The sequence below is a fragment of the Protopterus annectens genome, chromosome 13.part0 (assembly GCF_019279795.1).
Source record: "Protopterus annectens isolate FY-2018-M chromosome 13.part0, PAN1.0, whole genome shotgun sequence".
Classification (NCBI taxonomy): Eukaryota; Metazoa; Chordata; order Ceratodontiformes; family Protopteridae; genus Protopterus; species Protopterus annectens.
In genome coordinates this window covers 1,348,412,297-1,348,429,211 of record NC_056747.1, presented here as the reverse complement: position 1 = coordinate 1,348,429,211, position 16,915 = coordinate 1,348,412,297, and the positions used below count along the sequence as shown (strand labels likewise).

Here is a 16,915-nt window from a genome sequence, read left to right as displayed (position 1 = left end):
TAGCAGACTTTGGATCCCAAGCCAAGTGTCCTTCCTGTGCTGCCCTTCCATCTTGTTTCTTGCATACCGAGGATGTCCAGCCTCCTCCTTACCATCATATCATTCACTTCCAAGCTCTATCCTGACAGAGCATCTTTATTGTGTGTAGCAATGTTTACTTCATGTTTTCAACTTTTGCACAGTGTTTACCCCATTTCTGGAATAAATTGCTGTTGTATGTAAAATAGAGTTTCACCCCTGCATCCTTCAAACTGAACCTTGGCAGTCAGATGGGCATCTGCGGATTCGTCCCTTGCCTGACCTGTTTCACCCCTCTAGAAGTGGGAGGTGCACTGTGTGTGTGTGAGGGGGTATTCACATGCAAGTGGTCTCATGACTTAGTTCCCTTACAATTCCTGTGGTTCTATGTGCAGCCAATCCCATTTATATGGGTTCACTGTATCACTTTCAGCTCATTGTTTGTTGTAACAGTACATTTTTTCAATTCTTTTCGTAATTATGATTCTGTCCAGCATTTCTTGTTGAACAGTTGTCTGCTACCAATACCAGTACAGTTGGAGCTTGGTGTAATGGTTAAGGTGTTTACCTTAAAGACAGAAAATACATGGTTTGATCCTCACTTTCAGAAGTATGATTAGGCTTAAAAAGAATCCCTGGAGTTGTTAGCCTATTAATCACTTATGAAACTATCTATTTTTTGTTGCTGTACAAAGTTTTAATGAAACTATGTTGCCATCCTAATTGCTTTATGCCTAATTAATGTGAATCAGTTTGTTCAAAAAGAATTAGGATGTCCAAGTATCTACTACTTTGTTATATTACATGCCTTGTAGCCACCAAACCATTTTTAAAACGTATTTGTTTTCTTCTCTAGTAAATCTGGAGGGAATTCCAGTTCCAGCTTGGGAGATGTGGTAACTGGAACTAGAAGGCCTACTCCACCCGCTACTGGTACGTATAACTTTTCCATTTATCTCCCATAGAGATAACCTTTGGGCAAAGATAATAAATACAATATCATAATATCCACTCTAATTTAAAATAAATGGCAACCTGTAATTCCTGCATCTTAACGTCACTTTTCTTTTTTTCACTTGTGAAAGTGAGCACATCGCCTTAGTGATTTGGAGACGCGGATACCGCTGATCTGGAGATGTTACTGTCTTCTTATGACCCAGCTGATGTTTCTTAGGACCCCTGCTATTTCTGTCAAATGATATTACGGATGCTGTTATTTAGTTCTTGCCAATAACAGCACAGTAGAAATGTTATGTGTTAATTTGGCTGTCTGGTTATGTTTTATTTTATCCACCAGATTAAGTAATGATTCAGGAAGGACCTCATTGACTAAAATACATAAAAAGCATGAAACCACTGTGGTATGAGAAAAGTTCAAAATAGAAAACAAAATCAGTCAGACAACACAGAAAATATTAAAGCTCTGTAGAAAACACCTGTAAATATATAGTAGGCATTGGAGTATGAGGTAAGGGTGGTGAATACAATGATATGAAGCTAACACGCTACTAGAATCCAGTTCCGAGGAGCATAAAATGTCATCTGCAAAGAAGAAAACAGTACAGTTTTAGTCCATTCTCAGTGTCTTGGTAAGTTGAGATTTGTAATTTAACTGCTCCAAGAAGTCTGTTCCAAGGAATAACACAATATACTATTTGTTGTTTTTGAAAGCTGTACTTTGCTGAAAACCAGCAGGAATTATGTTTTGTAAGAGTTAAAGCCACACAGAATTATTTAACTTAAAAATAATTTCATTGGAATCTAAGAAACTCATAATTTTTAGACTTTCCTAATTAGTCTGAGGTACCATGCTCTGGGGTTGTGTATGGCAGTCTCCGCAAATGCATCCCAAATGATGTCAGGATCCAGGAAAAGATCTAGAGATAAATTTATGAAAGAGTCATGGTTACAAAAGCACAAAAGAACATATTGGTCTTTCTTTTACTATTTTGGTGATTTTGACTGTATTTTGTTTTGCATGAAACTAAAAGGCTTATTAAAAAAAAAAGAATCGACTGCATAAACACAGTGCCCTATGCAGATTGCCTCTAAGCCTGACTCTTTACTCTGTTTCCTACAGACTGCTGGAGGTGATTTATCCCTGGCATGCAAGACATTCTTGGATCCCACTCTGTTAGACTATGTGCATATCTGCAAAATGGGCAGCATCAGAATTCCTAGATCTGAGGATTGAAAGTTTGCTTGGGACTTAAGTAGGACATGGTTTAGGGACGGGTATGTATCTCCGAGATCCCCATTCTCTGGAATAAGCTTACTATCCAGGTGAAGCAGAGCTCTTCCCTAATCCGTAGGACATGGTTTAGGGACGGGTATGTATCTCCGAGATCCCCGTTCTCTGGAATAAGCTTTCTATCCAGGTGAAGCAGAGCTCTTCCCTAATCCGTAGGACATGGTTTAGGGACGGGTGTGTATCTCCGAGATCCCCATTCTCTGGAATAAGCTTTCTATCCAGGTGAAGCAGAGCTCTTCCCTAATCCGTAGGACATGGTTTAGGGACGGGTATGTATCTCCGAGATCCCCGTTCTCTGGAATAAGCTTACTATCCAGGTGAAGCAGAGCTCTTCCCTAATCCGTAGGACATGGTTTAGGGACGGGTATGTATCTCCGAGATCCCCGTTCTCTGGAATAAGCTTTCTATCCAGGTGAAGCAGAGCTCTTCCCTAATCCGTAGGACATGGTTTAGGGACGGGTATGTATCTCCGAGATCCCCATTCTCTGGAATAAGCTTACTATCCAGGTGAAGCAGAGCTCTTCCCTAATCCGTAGGACATGGTTTAGGGACGGGTATGTATCTCCGAGATCCCCATTCTCTGGAAAAAGCTTACTATCCAGGTGAAGCAGAGCTCTTCCCTAATCCGTAGGACATGGTTTAGGGACGGGTATGTATCTCCGAGATCCCCATTCTCTGGAATAAGCTTACTATCCAGGTGAAGCAGAGCTCTTCCCTAATCCGTAGGACATGGTTTAGGGACGGGTATGTATCTCAGAGATCCCCGTTCTCTGGAATAAGCTTACTATCCAGGTGAAGCAGAGCTCTTCACTAATCCGTAGGACATGGTTTAGGGACGGGTATGTATCTCCGAGATCCCCGTTCTCTGGAATAAGCTTACTATCCAGGTGAAGCAGAGCTCTTCCCTAATCCGTAGGACATGGTTTAGGGACAGGTATGTATCTCCGAGATCCACGTTCTCTGGAATAAGCTTTCTATCCAGGTGAAGCAGAGCTCTTCCCTAATCCGTAGGACATGGTTTAGGGACGGGTATGTATCTCCGAGATCCCCATTCTCTGGAATAAGCTTACTATCCAGGTGAAGCAGAGCTCTTCCCTAATCCGTAGGACATGGTTTAGGGACGGGTATGTATCTCCGAGATCCCCATTCTCTGGAATAAGCTTACTATCCAGGTGAATCAGAGCTCTTCCCTAATCCGTAGGACATGGTTAAGGGACGGGTATGTATCTCAGAGATCCCCATTCTCTGGAATAAGCTTACTATCCAGGTGAAGCAGAGCTCTTCCCTAATCCGTAGGACATGGTTTAGGGATGGGTATGTATCTCCGAGATCCCCATTCTCTGGAATAAGCTTACTATCCAGGTGAAACAGAGCTCTTCCCTAATCCATAGGACATGGTTTAGGGACGGGTGTGTATCTCCGAGATCCCCATTCTCTGGAATAAGCTTACTATCCAGGTGAAGCAGAGCTCTTCCCTAATCCGTATGACATGGTTTAGGGACAGGTATGTATCTCAGAGATCCCCATTCTCTGGAATAAGCTTACTATCCAGGGGAAGCAGAGCTCTTCCCTAATCCGTAGGACATGGTTTAGGGATGGGTATGTATCTCCGAGATCCCCATTCTCTGGAATAAGCTTACTATCCAGGTGAAGCAGAGCTCTTCCCTAATCCGTAGGACATGGTTTAGGGACGGGTATGTATCTCAGAGATCCCCATTCTCTGGAATAAGCTTTCTATCCAGGTGAAGCAGAGCTCTTCCCTAATCCGTAGGACATGGTTTAGGGACGGGTATGTATCTCAGAGATCCCCGTTCTCTGGAATAAGCTTACTATCCAGGTGAAGCAGAGCTCTTCCCTAATCCGTAGGACATTGTTTAGGGACGGGTATGTATCTCAGAGATCCCCTTTCTCTGGAATAAGCTTTCTATCCAGGTGAAGCAGAGCTCTTCCCTAATCCGTAGGACATGGTTTAGGGACGGGTATGTATCTCCGAGATCCCCATTCTTTGGAATAAGCTTTCTATCCAGGTGAAGCAGAGCTCTTCCCTAATCCGTAGGACATGGTTTAGGGACGGGTATGTATCTCCGAGATCCCCATTCTCTGGAATAAGCTTTCTATCCAGGTGAAGCAGAGCTCTTCCCTAATCCGTAGGACATGGTTTAGGGACGGGTATGTATCTCCGAGATCCCCATTCTCTGGGATAAGCTTTCTATCCAGGTGAAGCAGAGCTCTTCCCTAATCCGTAGGACATGGTTTAGGGACAGGTATGTATCTCCGATATCCCCATTCTCTGGAATAAGCTTACTATCCAGGTGAAGCAGAGCTCTTCCCTAATCCGTAGGACATGGTTTAGGGACGGGTATGTATCTCCGAGATCCCCATTCTCTGGAATAAGCTTTCTATCCAGGTGAAGCAGAGCTCTTCCCTAATCCGTAGGACATGGTTTATGGACGGGTATGTATCTCCGAGATCCCCATTCTCTGGAATAAGCTTACTATCCAGGTGAAGCAGAGCTCTTCCCTAATCCGTAGGACATGGTTTAGGGACGGGTATGTATCTCCGAGATCCCCGTTCTGTGGAATAAGCTTTCTATCCAGGTTAAGCAGAGCTCTTCCCTAATGCGTAGGACATGGTTTAGGGACGGGTGTGTATCTCCGAGATCCCCATTCTCTGGAATAAGCTTTCTATCCAGGTGAAGCAGAGCTCTTCCCTAACCCATAGGACATGGTTTAGGGACGGGTGTGTATCTCCGAGATCCCCATTCTCTGGAAAAAGCTTACTATCCAGGTGAAGCAGAGCTCTTCCCTAATCCGTAGGACATGGTTTAGGGACGGGTATGTATCTCCGAGATCCTCGTTCTCTGGAATAAACTTTCTATCCAGGTGAAGCAGAGCTCTTCCCTAATCCGTAGGACATGGTTTAGGGGCGGGTATGTATCTCCGAGATCCCCGTTCTCTGGAATAAGCTTACTATCCAGGTGAAGCAGAGCTCTTCCCTAATCCGTAGGACATGGTTTAGGGACGGGTATGTATCTCCGAGATCCCCGTTCTCTGGAATAAGCTTTCTATCCAGGTGAAGCAGAGTTCTTCCCTAATCCGTAGGACATGGTTTAGGGACGGGTATGTATCTCCAAGATCCCCGTTCTCTGGAATAAGCTTACTATCCAGGTGAAGCAGAGCTCTTCCCTAATCCGTAGGACATGGTTTAGGGACGGGTATGTATCTCCGAGATCCCCATTCTCTGGAATAAGCTTTCTATCCAGGTGAAGCAGAGCTCTTCCCTAATCTGTAGGACATGGTTTAGGGACGGGTATGTATCTCCGAGATCCCCATTCTCTGGAATAAGCTTACTATCCAGGTGAAGCAGAGCTCTTCCCTAATCCGTAGGACATGGTTTAGGGACGGGTATGTATCTCCGAGATCCCCATTCTCTGGAATAAGCTTACTATCCAAGTGAAGCAGAGCTCTTCCCTAATCCGTAGGACATGGTTTAGGGACGGGTATGTATCTCCGAGATCCCCATTCTCTGGAATAAGCTTACTATCCAGGTGAAGCAGAGCTCTTCCCTAATCCGTAGGACATGGTTTAGGGATGGTTATGTATCTCCGAGATCCTCATTCTCTGGAATAAGCTTACTATCCAGGTGAAGCAGAGCTCTTCCCTAATCTGTAGGACATGGTTTATGGATGGGTATGTATCTCCGAGATCCCCGTTCTCTGGAATAAGCTTTCTATCCAGGTGAAGCAGAGCTCTTCCCTAATCCGTAGGACATGGTTTAAGGACGGGTATGTATCTCCGAGATCCCCGTTCTCTGGAATAAGCTTTCTATCCAGGTGAAGCAGAGCTCTTCCCTAATCCGTAGGACATGGTTTAGGGACGGGTATGTATCTCAGAGATCCCCATTCTCTGGAATAAGCTTACTATCCAGGTGAAGCAGAGCTCTTCCCTAATCCGTAGGACATGGTTTAGGGACGGGTATGTATCTCAGAGATCCCCGTTCTCTGGAATAAGCTTTCTATCCAGGTGAAGCAGAGCTCTTCCCTAATCCGTAGGACATGGTTTAGGGACGGGTATGTATCTCCGAGATCCCCGTTCTCTGGAATAAGCTTACTATCCAGGTGAAGCAGAGCTCTTCCTTAATCCGTAGGACATGGTTTAGGGACGGGTATGTATCTCCGAGATCCCCATTCTCTGGAATAAGCTTACTATCCAGGTGAAGCAGAGCTCTTCCCTAATCCATAGGACATGGTTTAGGGACGGGTATGTATCTCCGAGATCCCCATTCTCTGGAATAAGCTTACTATCCAGGTGAAGCAGAGCTCTTCCCTAATCCGTAGGACATGGTTTAGGGACGGGTATGTATCTCCGAGATCCCCATTCTCTGGAATAAGCTTTTGATCCAGGTGAAGCAGAGCTCTTCCATAATCCGTAGGACATGGTTTAGGGACGGGTATGTATCTCCGAGATCCCCGTTCTCTGGAATAAGCTTTCTATCCAGGTGAAGCAGAGCTCTTCCCTAATCCGTAGGACACGGTTTAGGGACGGGTATGTATCTCTGAGATCCCCGTTCTCTGGAATAAGCTTTCTATCCAGGTGAAGCAGAGCTCTTCCCTAATCCATAGGACATGGTTTAGGGACGGGTATGTATCTGAGAGATCCCCGTTCTCTGGAATAAGCTTACTATCCAGGTGAAGCAGAGCTCTTCCCTAATCCGTAGGACATGGTTTAGGGACGGGTATGTATCTCAGAGATCCCCGTTCTCTGGAATAAGCTTTCTATCCAGGTGAAGCAGAGCTCTTCCCTAATCCGTAGGACATGGTTTAGGGACGGGTATATACCTCAGAGATCCCCATTCTCTGGAATAAGCTTTCTATCCAGGTGAAGCAGAGCTCTTCCCTAATCCGTAGGACATGGTTTAGGGACGGGTGTGTATCTCAGAGATACCCGTTCTCTGGAATAAGCTTTCTATCCAGGTGAAGCAGAGCTCTTCCCTAATCCGTAGGACATGGTTTAGGGACGGGTATGTATCTCCGAGATCCCCGTTCTCTGGAATAAGCTTTCTATCCAGGTGAAGCAGAGCTCTTCACTAATCCGTAGGACATGGTTTAGGGACGGGTATGTATCTCCGAGATCCCCATTCTCTGGAATAAGATTTCTATCCATGTGAAGCAGAGCTCTTCCCTAATCCGTAGGACATGGTTTAGGGACGGGTATGTATCTCAGAGATCCCCATTCTCATGAATAAGCTTTCAACCCAGGAGAAGCAGAGCTCTTCCCTAATCCGTAGGACATGGTTTAGGGACGGGTATGTATCTCCGAGATCCCCGTTCTCTGGAATAAGCTTTCTATCCAGGTGAAGCAGAGCTCTTCCCTAATCCGTAGGACATGGTTTAGGGACGGGTATGTATCTCCGAGATCCCCATTCTCTGGAATAAGCTTACTATCCAGGTGAAGCAGAGCTCTTCCCTAATCCGTAGGACATGGTTTTGGGACAGGTATGTATCTCCGAGATCCCCATTCTCTGGAATAAGCTTTCTATCCTGGTGAAGCAGAGCTCTTCCCTAATCCGTAGGACATGGTTTAGGGACGGGTATGTATCTCCGAGATCCCCATTCTCTGGAATAAGCTTACTATCCAGGTGAAGCAGAGCTCTTCCCTAATCCGTCGGACATGGTTTAGGGACGGGTATGTATCTCCGAGATCCCCATTCTCTGGAATAAGCTTACTATCCAGGTGAAGCAGAGCTCTTCCCTAATCCGTAGGACATGGTTTAGGGACGGGTATGTATCTCAGAGATCCCCGTTCTCTGGAATAAGCTTACTATCCAGGTGAAGCAGAGCTCTTCCCTAATCCGTAGGACATGGTTTAGGGACGGGTATATATCTCTGAGATCCCCATTCTCTGGAATAAGCTTACTATCTAGGTGAAGCAGAGCTCTTCCCTAATCCGTAGGACATGGTTTAGGGACGGGTATGTATCTCCGAGATCCCCATTCTCTGGAATAAGCTTTCTATCCAGGTGAAGCAGAGCTCTTCCCTAATCCGTAGGACATTGTTTAGGGACGGGTATGTATCTCCGAGATCCCCATTCTCTGGAATAAGCTTACTATCCAGGTGAAGCAGAGCTCTTCCCTAATCCGTAGGACATGGTTTAGGGATGGGTATGTATCTCCGAGATCCCCATTCTCTGGAATAAGCTTACAATCCAGGTGAAGCAGAGCTCTTCCCTAATCCGTAGGACATGGTTTAGGGACGGGTATGTATCTCCGAGATCCCCATTCTCTGGAATAAGCTTTCTATCCAGGTGAAGCAGAGCTCTTTCCTAATCCGTAGGACATGGTTTAGGGACGGGTATGTATCTCCGAGATCCCCATTCTCTGGAATAAGCTTTCTATCCAGGTGAAGCAGAGCTCTTCCCTAATCCGTAGGACATGGTTTAGGGACGGGTATGTATCTCCGAGATCCCCATTCTCTGGAATAAGCTTTCTATCCAGGTGAAGCAGAGCTCTTCCCTAATACGTAGGACATGGTTTAGGGACGGGTATGTATCACCAAGATCCCCGTTCTCTGGAATAAGCTTTCTATTCAGGTGAAGCAGAGCTCTTCCCTAATCCGTAGGACATGGTTTAGGGACGGGTGTGTATCTCCGAGATCCCCATTCTCTGGAATAAGCTTTCTATCCAGGTGAAGCAGAGCTCTTCCCTAATCCGTAGGACATGGTTTAGGGACGGGTATGTATCTCCGAGATCCCCATTCTCTGGAATAAGCTTACTATCCAGGTGAAGCAGAGCTCTTCCCTAATCCGTAGGACATGGTTTAGGGACGGGTATGTATCTCCGAGATCCCCATTCTCTGGAATAAGCTTTCTATCCAGGTGAAGCAGAGCTCTTCCCTAATCCGTAGGACATGGTTTAGGGACGGGTATTATCTCCGAGATCCCCATTCTCTGGAATAAGCTTTCTATCCAGGTGAAGCAGAGCTCTTCCCTAATCCGTAGGACATGGTTTAGGGACGGGTATGTATCTCCGAGATCCCCGTTCTCTGGAATAAGCTTTCTATCCAGGTGAAGCAGAGCTCTTCCCTAATCCGTAGGACATGGTTTAGGGATGGGTATGTATCTCCGAGATCCCCATTCTCTGGAATAAGCTTACTATCCAGGTGAAGCAGAGCTCTTCCCTAATCCGTAGGACATGGTTTAGGGACGGGTATGTATCTCAGAGATCCCCATTCTCATGAATAAGCTTTCTACCCAGGAGAAGCAGAGCTCTTCCCTAATCCGTAGGACATGGTTTAGGGACGGGTATGTATCTCTGAGATCCCCGTTCTCTGGAATAAGCTTTCTATCCAGGTGAAGCAGAGCTCTTCCCTAATCCGTAGGACATGGTTTAGGGACGGGTATGTATCTCCGAGATCCCCATTCTCTGGAATAAGCTTACTATCCAGGTGAAGCAGAGCTCTTCCCTAATCCGTAGGACATGGTTTTGGGACGGGTATGTATCTCCGAGATCCCCATTCTCTGGAATAAGCTTTCTATCCTGGTGAAGCAGAGCTCTTCCCTAATCCGTAGGACATGGTTTAGGGACGGGTATGTATCTCCGAGATCCCCATTCTCTGGAATAAGCTTACTATCCAGGTGAAGCAGAGCTCTTCACTAATCCGTAGGACATGGTTTAGGGACGGGTATGTATCTCCGAGATCCCCATTCTCTGGAATAAGCTTACTATCCAGGTGAAGCAGAGCTCTTCCCTAATCCATAGGACATGGTTTAGGGACGGGTATGTATCTCAGAGATCCCCGTTCTCTGGAATAAGCTTACTATCCAGGTGAAGCAGAGCTCTTCCCTAATCCGTAGGACATGGTTTAGGGACGGGTATGTATCTCCGAGATCCCCATTCTCTGGAATAAGCTTACTATCCAGGTGAAGCAGAGCTCTTCCCTAATCCGTAGGACATGGTTTAGGGACGGGTATGTATCTCCGAGATCCCCATTCTCTGGAGTAAGCTTTCTATCCAGGTGAAGCAGAGCTCTTCCCTAATCCGTAGGACATGGTTTAGGGACGGGTATGTATCTCCGAGATCCCCATTCTCATGAATAAGCTTTCTACCCAGGAGAAGCAGAGCTCTTCCCTAATCCGTAGGACATGGTTTAGGGACGGGTATGTATCTCCGAGATCCCCATTCTTTGGAATAAGCTTACTATCCAGGTGAAGCAGAGCTCTTCCCTAATACGTAGGACATGGTTTAGGGACGGGTATGTATCACCAAGATCCCCGTTCTCTGGAATAAGCTTTCTATCCAGGTGAAGCAGAGCTCTTCCCTAATCCGTAGGACATGGTTTAGGGACGGGTATGTATCTCCGAGATCCCCATTCTCTGGAATAAGCTTTCTATCCAGGTGAAGCAGAGCTCTTCCCTAATCCGTAGGACATGGTTTAGGGACGGGTATGTATCTCAGAGATCCCCATTCTCTGGAATAAGCTTTCTATCCAGGTGAAGCAGAGCTCTTCCCTAATCCGTAGGACATGGTTTAGGGACGGGTATGTATCTCCGAGATCCCCATTCTCTGGAATAAGCTTTCTATCCAGGTGAAGCAGAGCTCTTCCCTAATCCGTCGGACATGGTTTAGGGACGGGTATGTATCTCCGAGATCCCCATTCTCTGGAATAAGCTTACTATCCAGGTGAAGCAGAGCTCTTCCCTAATCCGTAGGACATGGTTTAGGGACGGTATGTATCTCCGAGATCCCCATTCTCTGGAATAAGCTTTCTATCCAGGTGAAGCAGAGCTCTTCCCTAATCCGTAGGACATGGTTTAGGGACGGGTATGTATCTCCGAGATCCCCATTCTCTGGAATAAGCTTACTATCCAGGTGAAGCAGAGCTCTTCCCTAATCCGTAGGACATGGTTTAGGGACGGGTATGTATCTCCGAGATCCCCATTCTCTGGAATAAGCTTACTATCCAGGTGAAGCAGAGCTCTTCCCTAATCCGTAGGACATGGTTTAGGGACGGGTATGTATCTCCGAGATCCCCATTCTCTGGAATAAGCTTACTATCCAGGTGAAGCAGAGCTCTTCCCTAATCCGTGGGACATGGTTTAGGGACGGGTATGTATCTCCGAGATCCCCATTCTCTGGAATAAGCTTTCTATCCAGTTGAAGCAGAGCTCTTCCCTAATCAATCCGTAGGACATGGTTTAGGGACGGTATGTATCTCCGAGATCCCCATTCTCTGGAATAAGCTTACTATCCAGGTGAAGCAGAGCTCTTCCCTAATCCGTAGGACATGGTTTAGGGACGGGTATGTATCTCCGAGATCCCCATTCTCTGGAATAAGCTTACTATCCAGGTGAAGCAGAGCTCTTCCCTAATCCGTAGGACATGGTTTTGGGACGGTATGTATCTCCGAGATCCCCATTCTCTGGAATAAGCTTACTATCCAGGTGAAGCAGAGCTCTTCCCTAATCCGTAGGACATGGTTTAGGGACGGTATGTATCTCCGAGATCCCCATTCTCTGGAATAAGCTTTCTATCCAGGTGAAGCAGAGCTCTTCCCTAATCCGTAGGACATGGTTTAGGGACGGTATGTATCTCCGAGATCCCCATTCTCTGGAATAAGCTTACTATCCAGGTGAAGCAGAGCTCTTCCTAATCCGTAGGACATGGTTTAGGGACGGGTATGTATCTCCGAGATCCCCATTCTCTGGAATAAGCGTACTATCCAGGTGAAGCAGAGCTCTTCCTAATCCGTGGGACATGGTTTAGGGAGGTATGTATCTCCGAGATCCCCATTCTCTGGAATAAGCTTACTATCCAGGTGAAGCAGAGCTCTTCCCTAATCCGTAGGACATGGTTTAGGGACGGGTATGTATCTCAGAGATCCCCTTTCTCTGGAATAAGCTTTCTATCCAGGTGAAGCAGAGCTCTTCCCTAATCCGTAGGACATGGTTTAGGGACGGTATGTATCTCCGAGATCCCCATTCTCTGGAATAAGCTTACTATCCAGGTGAAGCAGAGCTCTTCCCTAATCCGTAGGACATGGTTTAGGGACGGGTATGTATCTCCGAGATCCCCATTCTCTGGAATAAGCTTACTATCCAGGTGAAGCAGAGCTCTTCCCTAATCCGTAGGACATGGTTTAGGGACGGGTATGTATCTCCGAGATCCCCATTCTCTGGAATAAGCTTTCTATCCAGGTGAAGCAGAGCTCTTCCCTAACCTGTAGGACATGGTTTAGGGACGGGTATGTATCTCCGAGATCCCCATTCTCTGGAATAAGCGTACTATCCAGGTGAAGCAGAGCTCTTCCCTAATCTGTAGGACATGGTTTAGGGACGGGTATGTATCTCCGAGATCCCCATTCTCTGGAATAAGCTTACTATCCAGGTGAAGCAGAGCTCTTCTCTAATCCGTAGGACATGGTTTAGGGACGGGTATGTATCTCCGAGATCCCCGTTCTCTGGAATAAGCTTACTATCCAGGTGAAGCAGAGCTCTTCCCTAATCCGTAGGACATGGTTTAGGGACGGGTATGTATCTCAGAGATCCCCTTTCTCTGGAATAAGCTTTCTATCCAGGTGAAGCAGGGCTCTTCCCTAATCCGTAGGACATGGTTTAGGGACGGGTATGTATCTCCAAGATCCCCGTTCTCTGGAATAAGCTTTCTATCCAGGTGAAGCAGAGCTCTTCCCTAATCCGTAGGACATGGTTTAGGGACGGGTGTGTATCTCCGAGATCCCCATTCTCTGGAATAAGCTTTCTATCCAGGTGAAGCAGAGCTCTTCCCTAATCCGTAGGACATGATTTAGGGATGGGTATGTATCTCCGAGATCCCCATTCTCTGGAATAAGCTTTCTATCCAGGTGAAGCAGAGCTCTTCCCTAATCCGTAGGACATGGTTTAGGGACGGGTATGTATCTCCGAGATCCCCATTCTCTGGAATAAGCTTTCTATCGAGGTGAAGCAGAGCTCTTCCCTAATCCGTAGGACATGGTTTAGGGACGGGTATGTATCTCCGAGATCCCCATTCTCTGGAATAAGCTTACTATCCAGGTGAAGCAGAGCTCTTCCCTAATCCATAGGACATGGTTTAGGGACAGGTATGTATCTCCGAGATCCCCATTCTCTGGAATAAGCTTTCTATCCAGGTGAAGCAGAGCTCTTCCCTAATCCGTAGGACATGGTTTAGGGACGGGTATGTATCTCCGAGATCCCCATTCTCTGGAATAAGCTTTCTATCCAGGTGAAGCAGAGCTCTTCCCTAATCCGTAGTACATGGTTTAGGGACGGGTATGTATCTCCGAGATCCCCATTCTCTGGAATAAGCTTACTATCCTGCTGAAGCAGAGCTCTTCCCTAATCCGTAGGACATGGTTTAGGGACGGGTATGTATCTCCGAGATCCCCATTCTCTGGAATAAGCTTTCTATCCAGGTGAAGCAGAGCTCTTCCCTAATCCGTAGGACATGGTTTAGGGACAGGTATGTATCTCCAAGATCCCCGTTCTCTGGAATAAGCTTTCTATCCAGGTGAAGCAGAGCTCCTCCCTAATCCGTAGGACATGGTTTAGGGACGGGTGTGTATCTCCGAGATCCCCATTCTCTGGAATAAGCTTTCTATCCAGGTGAAGCAGAGCTCTTCCCTAATCCGTAGGACATGGTTTAGGGACGGGTATGTATCTCCGAGATCCCCATTCTCTGGAATAAGCTTACTTTCCAGGTGAAGCAGAGCTCTTCCCTAATCCGTAGGACATGGTTTAGGGACGGGTATGTATCTCCGAGATCCCCATTCTCTGGAATAAGCTTACTTTCCAGGTGAAGCAGAGCTCTTCCCTAATCCGTAGGACATGGTTTAGGGATGGGTATGTATCTCCGAGATCCCCATTCTCTGGAATAAGCTTTCTATCCAGGTGAAGCAGAGCTCTTCCCTAATCCGTAGGACATGGTTTAGGGACGGTATGTATCTCCGAGATCCCCATTCTCTGGAATAAGCTTACTATCCAGGTGAAGCAGAGCTCTTCCTAATCCGTGGGACATGGTTTAGGGACGGGTATGTATCTCCGAGATCCCCATTCTCTGGAATAAGCTTACTATCCAGGTGAAGCAGAGCTCTTCCCTAATCCGTAGGACATGGTTTAGGGACGGGTATGTATCTCCGAGATCCCCATTCTCTGGAATAAGCTTTCTATCCAGGTGAAGCAGAGCTCTTCCCTAATCCGTAGGACATGGTTTAGGGACGGGTATGTATCTCCGAGATCCCCATTCTCTGGAATAAGCTTACTATCCAGGTGAAGCAGAGCTCTTCCCTAATCCGTAGGACATGGTTTAGGGACGGGTGTGTATCTCCGAGATCCCCATTCTCTGGAATAAGCTTACTATCCAGGTGAAGCAGAGCTCTTCCCTAATCCGTAGGACATGGTTTAGGGACGGGTATGTATCTCCGAGATCCCCATTCTCTGGAATAAGCTTACTATCCAGGTGAAGCAGAGCTCTTCCCTAATCTGTAGGACATGGTTTAGGGACGGGTATGTATCTCCGAGATCCCCATTCTTTGGAATAAGCTTACTATCCAGGCGAAGCAGAGCTCTTCCCTAATCTGTAGGACATGGTTTAGGGACGGGTGTGTATCTCCGAGATCCCCATTCTCTGGAATAAGCTTACTATCCAGGTGAAGCAGAGCTCTTCCTAATCCGTAGGACATGGTTTAGGGACGGGTATGTATCTCCGAGATCCCCATTCTCTGGAATAAGCTTACTATCCAGGTGAAGCAGAGCTCTTCCCTAATCCGTAGGACATGGTTTAGGGACGGGTATGTATCTCCGAGATCCCCATTCTCTGGAATAAGCTTACTATCCAGGTGAAGCAGAGCTCTTCCCTAATCCTATTCAAGTACAAACTGACCAGTGACCGGGGAATTGGAAATTCACCCCTGGTCTTGACACCTGTGTCTCTAACACACAGGCAGCCATTAAATAATGCCCTACCTGGTATACTCCCCTTAAAATAACTTTTAAGGCACAGTAACTCATGGGGTACATGTTGGTTGCATGGCTAGACTTGTAGAGGCCCCCCAGTGGTCATTAGCCTAGTATTCACCTATGAACCTATTAATCTCCTCATGGCCTATTTAAGTCACAAGCAAAGCTTAAATCCTTAGATTTAGTAGTTCTGGTGCTGTTCATTTTGTGGATATGCAAAAGGTTCATCAGTGTGGGATCCATGAATGCCTGTCAGCAGTCTGTAGGAAACAGAGTATGGAGTTAGGGCTTTGAGACAATCTGCATAGGTCATTGTGTTTACACCCTATATTCTTTTTGTGACGAACCTCTGTGGATGTTTCACTTGTCATGTGCCTGATCAGGTACATACCTTAGGGGACATTATATTCAATTATGGGTCAGATGATGGCTGAGTAAAGTGGCATGATGACTTAGTTAGACCTAGATGCTATGCTCTTCCTTATAAGCTGAGTGACACAGAATGATTTTCTTACTACCTTAGACACATGTTGCTTAAAAAACAGGTTGCTGCCTGTGTTAGTCTACAAATCCCTGACTACTATATCTACTTTTAGCTGTGTTTTATTAATGAGGTAGTTACCCCTAGGTGGATGACTTCCAAAAAGTACTGGCATGCATTTTCTTGCATTGAGTTTTTAGCTGTGACTTTAGCACTAGTCATTTGTCTGTGTTAGACCATCCTGTAAGATGTTAATATCTTGGGGGGGCTTTCTATGATTGCTTCAAGCTTGTAATCATTTTCAAACCTGGTAAGTCAAAGGCCCTTGACATTGGTCTTGACGGGTCTGTATTACAAACCCGAACACTTTTCTTATCAAATCACTAAACGTCGACCCGTCCTTATCAAAATGCAAAAACATCGACTGTCCAGAAGAGCGAAACCGGAAACGTTGAATCGTCATGGTTGGCCTTCTGCAGTATAGCTCCGTAAGGTAAGTGTGCGATAGTTACGGACCTTAGGGTTAGGGTGCGGGTTAAGGTAAGTGCATAGATGATAATGTATGTTATATTTAGTGTAGGGTTTTGTTAAGTGTATGTGTGTGGATTATTTAGTTTGTTTGGGTTTAGCTTTTTAATGTAAGTGTGCGATAGTTACGGACCTTAGGGTTAGGGTGCGGGTTAATTTAAGTGCATACATGGTGGTATATGTAAGATTTAGTGTAGAGTTTAGTTTAGGGTTAGAAGTAGGGTTTTAGTTAGTGTATGTATGTGGTTTATTTAGTTTGTTTGTGTAGGTAGTATGTAGCAGGCGATGAGGTGGAACAAGTATGATAGTTCGATGTTTTGAATTTTGCTGTTTAGGGTGTTCGGTGTTTATGCGGTTCGATGAGGAGGGGTCGATGTTTAGGGATTCGATAAGGTAAGCATTCGAGTTTATAATATAGACCCGGTCTTGACATCTGAAATATTTATTTATTTATTCATTGCATTTGTTTACTGGGAAGGTCCACTGGGCCTAGGTATGCCCATTTTCAGTGGAGGCCCAGGGAGAAAAGCTCCACATACAATTTACAAGTCAGATATAAATACAAATACATACCAGAGCTAACAGGTATTGTACAGTAACAAGTTTGGACATAGTATGAGCAGAAAGGTACAGATTATTTGCATATATAATACCCATTTACATTATGTA

At 45.9% G+C, this 16,915-nt stretch overlaps 1 protein-coding gene across 7 annotated transcripts in view; it reads left to right on the top strand.

The window, feature by feature from the left end:
* The window catches only part of CACNB1 (calcium voltage-gated channel auxiliary subunit beta 1), a 2,104,836-nt gene that overhangs the window by 1,713,727 nt on the left and 374,194 nt on the right, over positions 1–16,915 (top strand). For all 7 annotated transcript variants that reach the window (XM_044055375.1, XM_044055374.1, XM_044055371.1 and 4 more), the window contains one exon: positions 875–951. In XM_044055375.1, the coding sequence (XP_043911310.1) occupies positions 875–951 (77 nt within the window). The remainder of the gene's footprint in view (positions 1–874; positions 952–16,915) is intronic.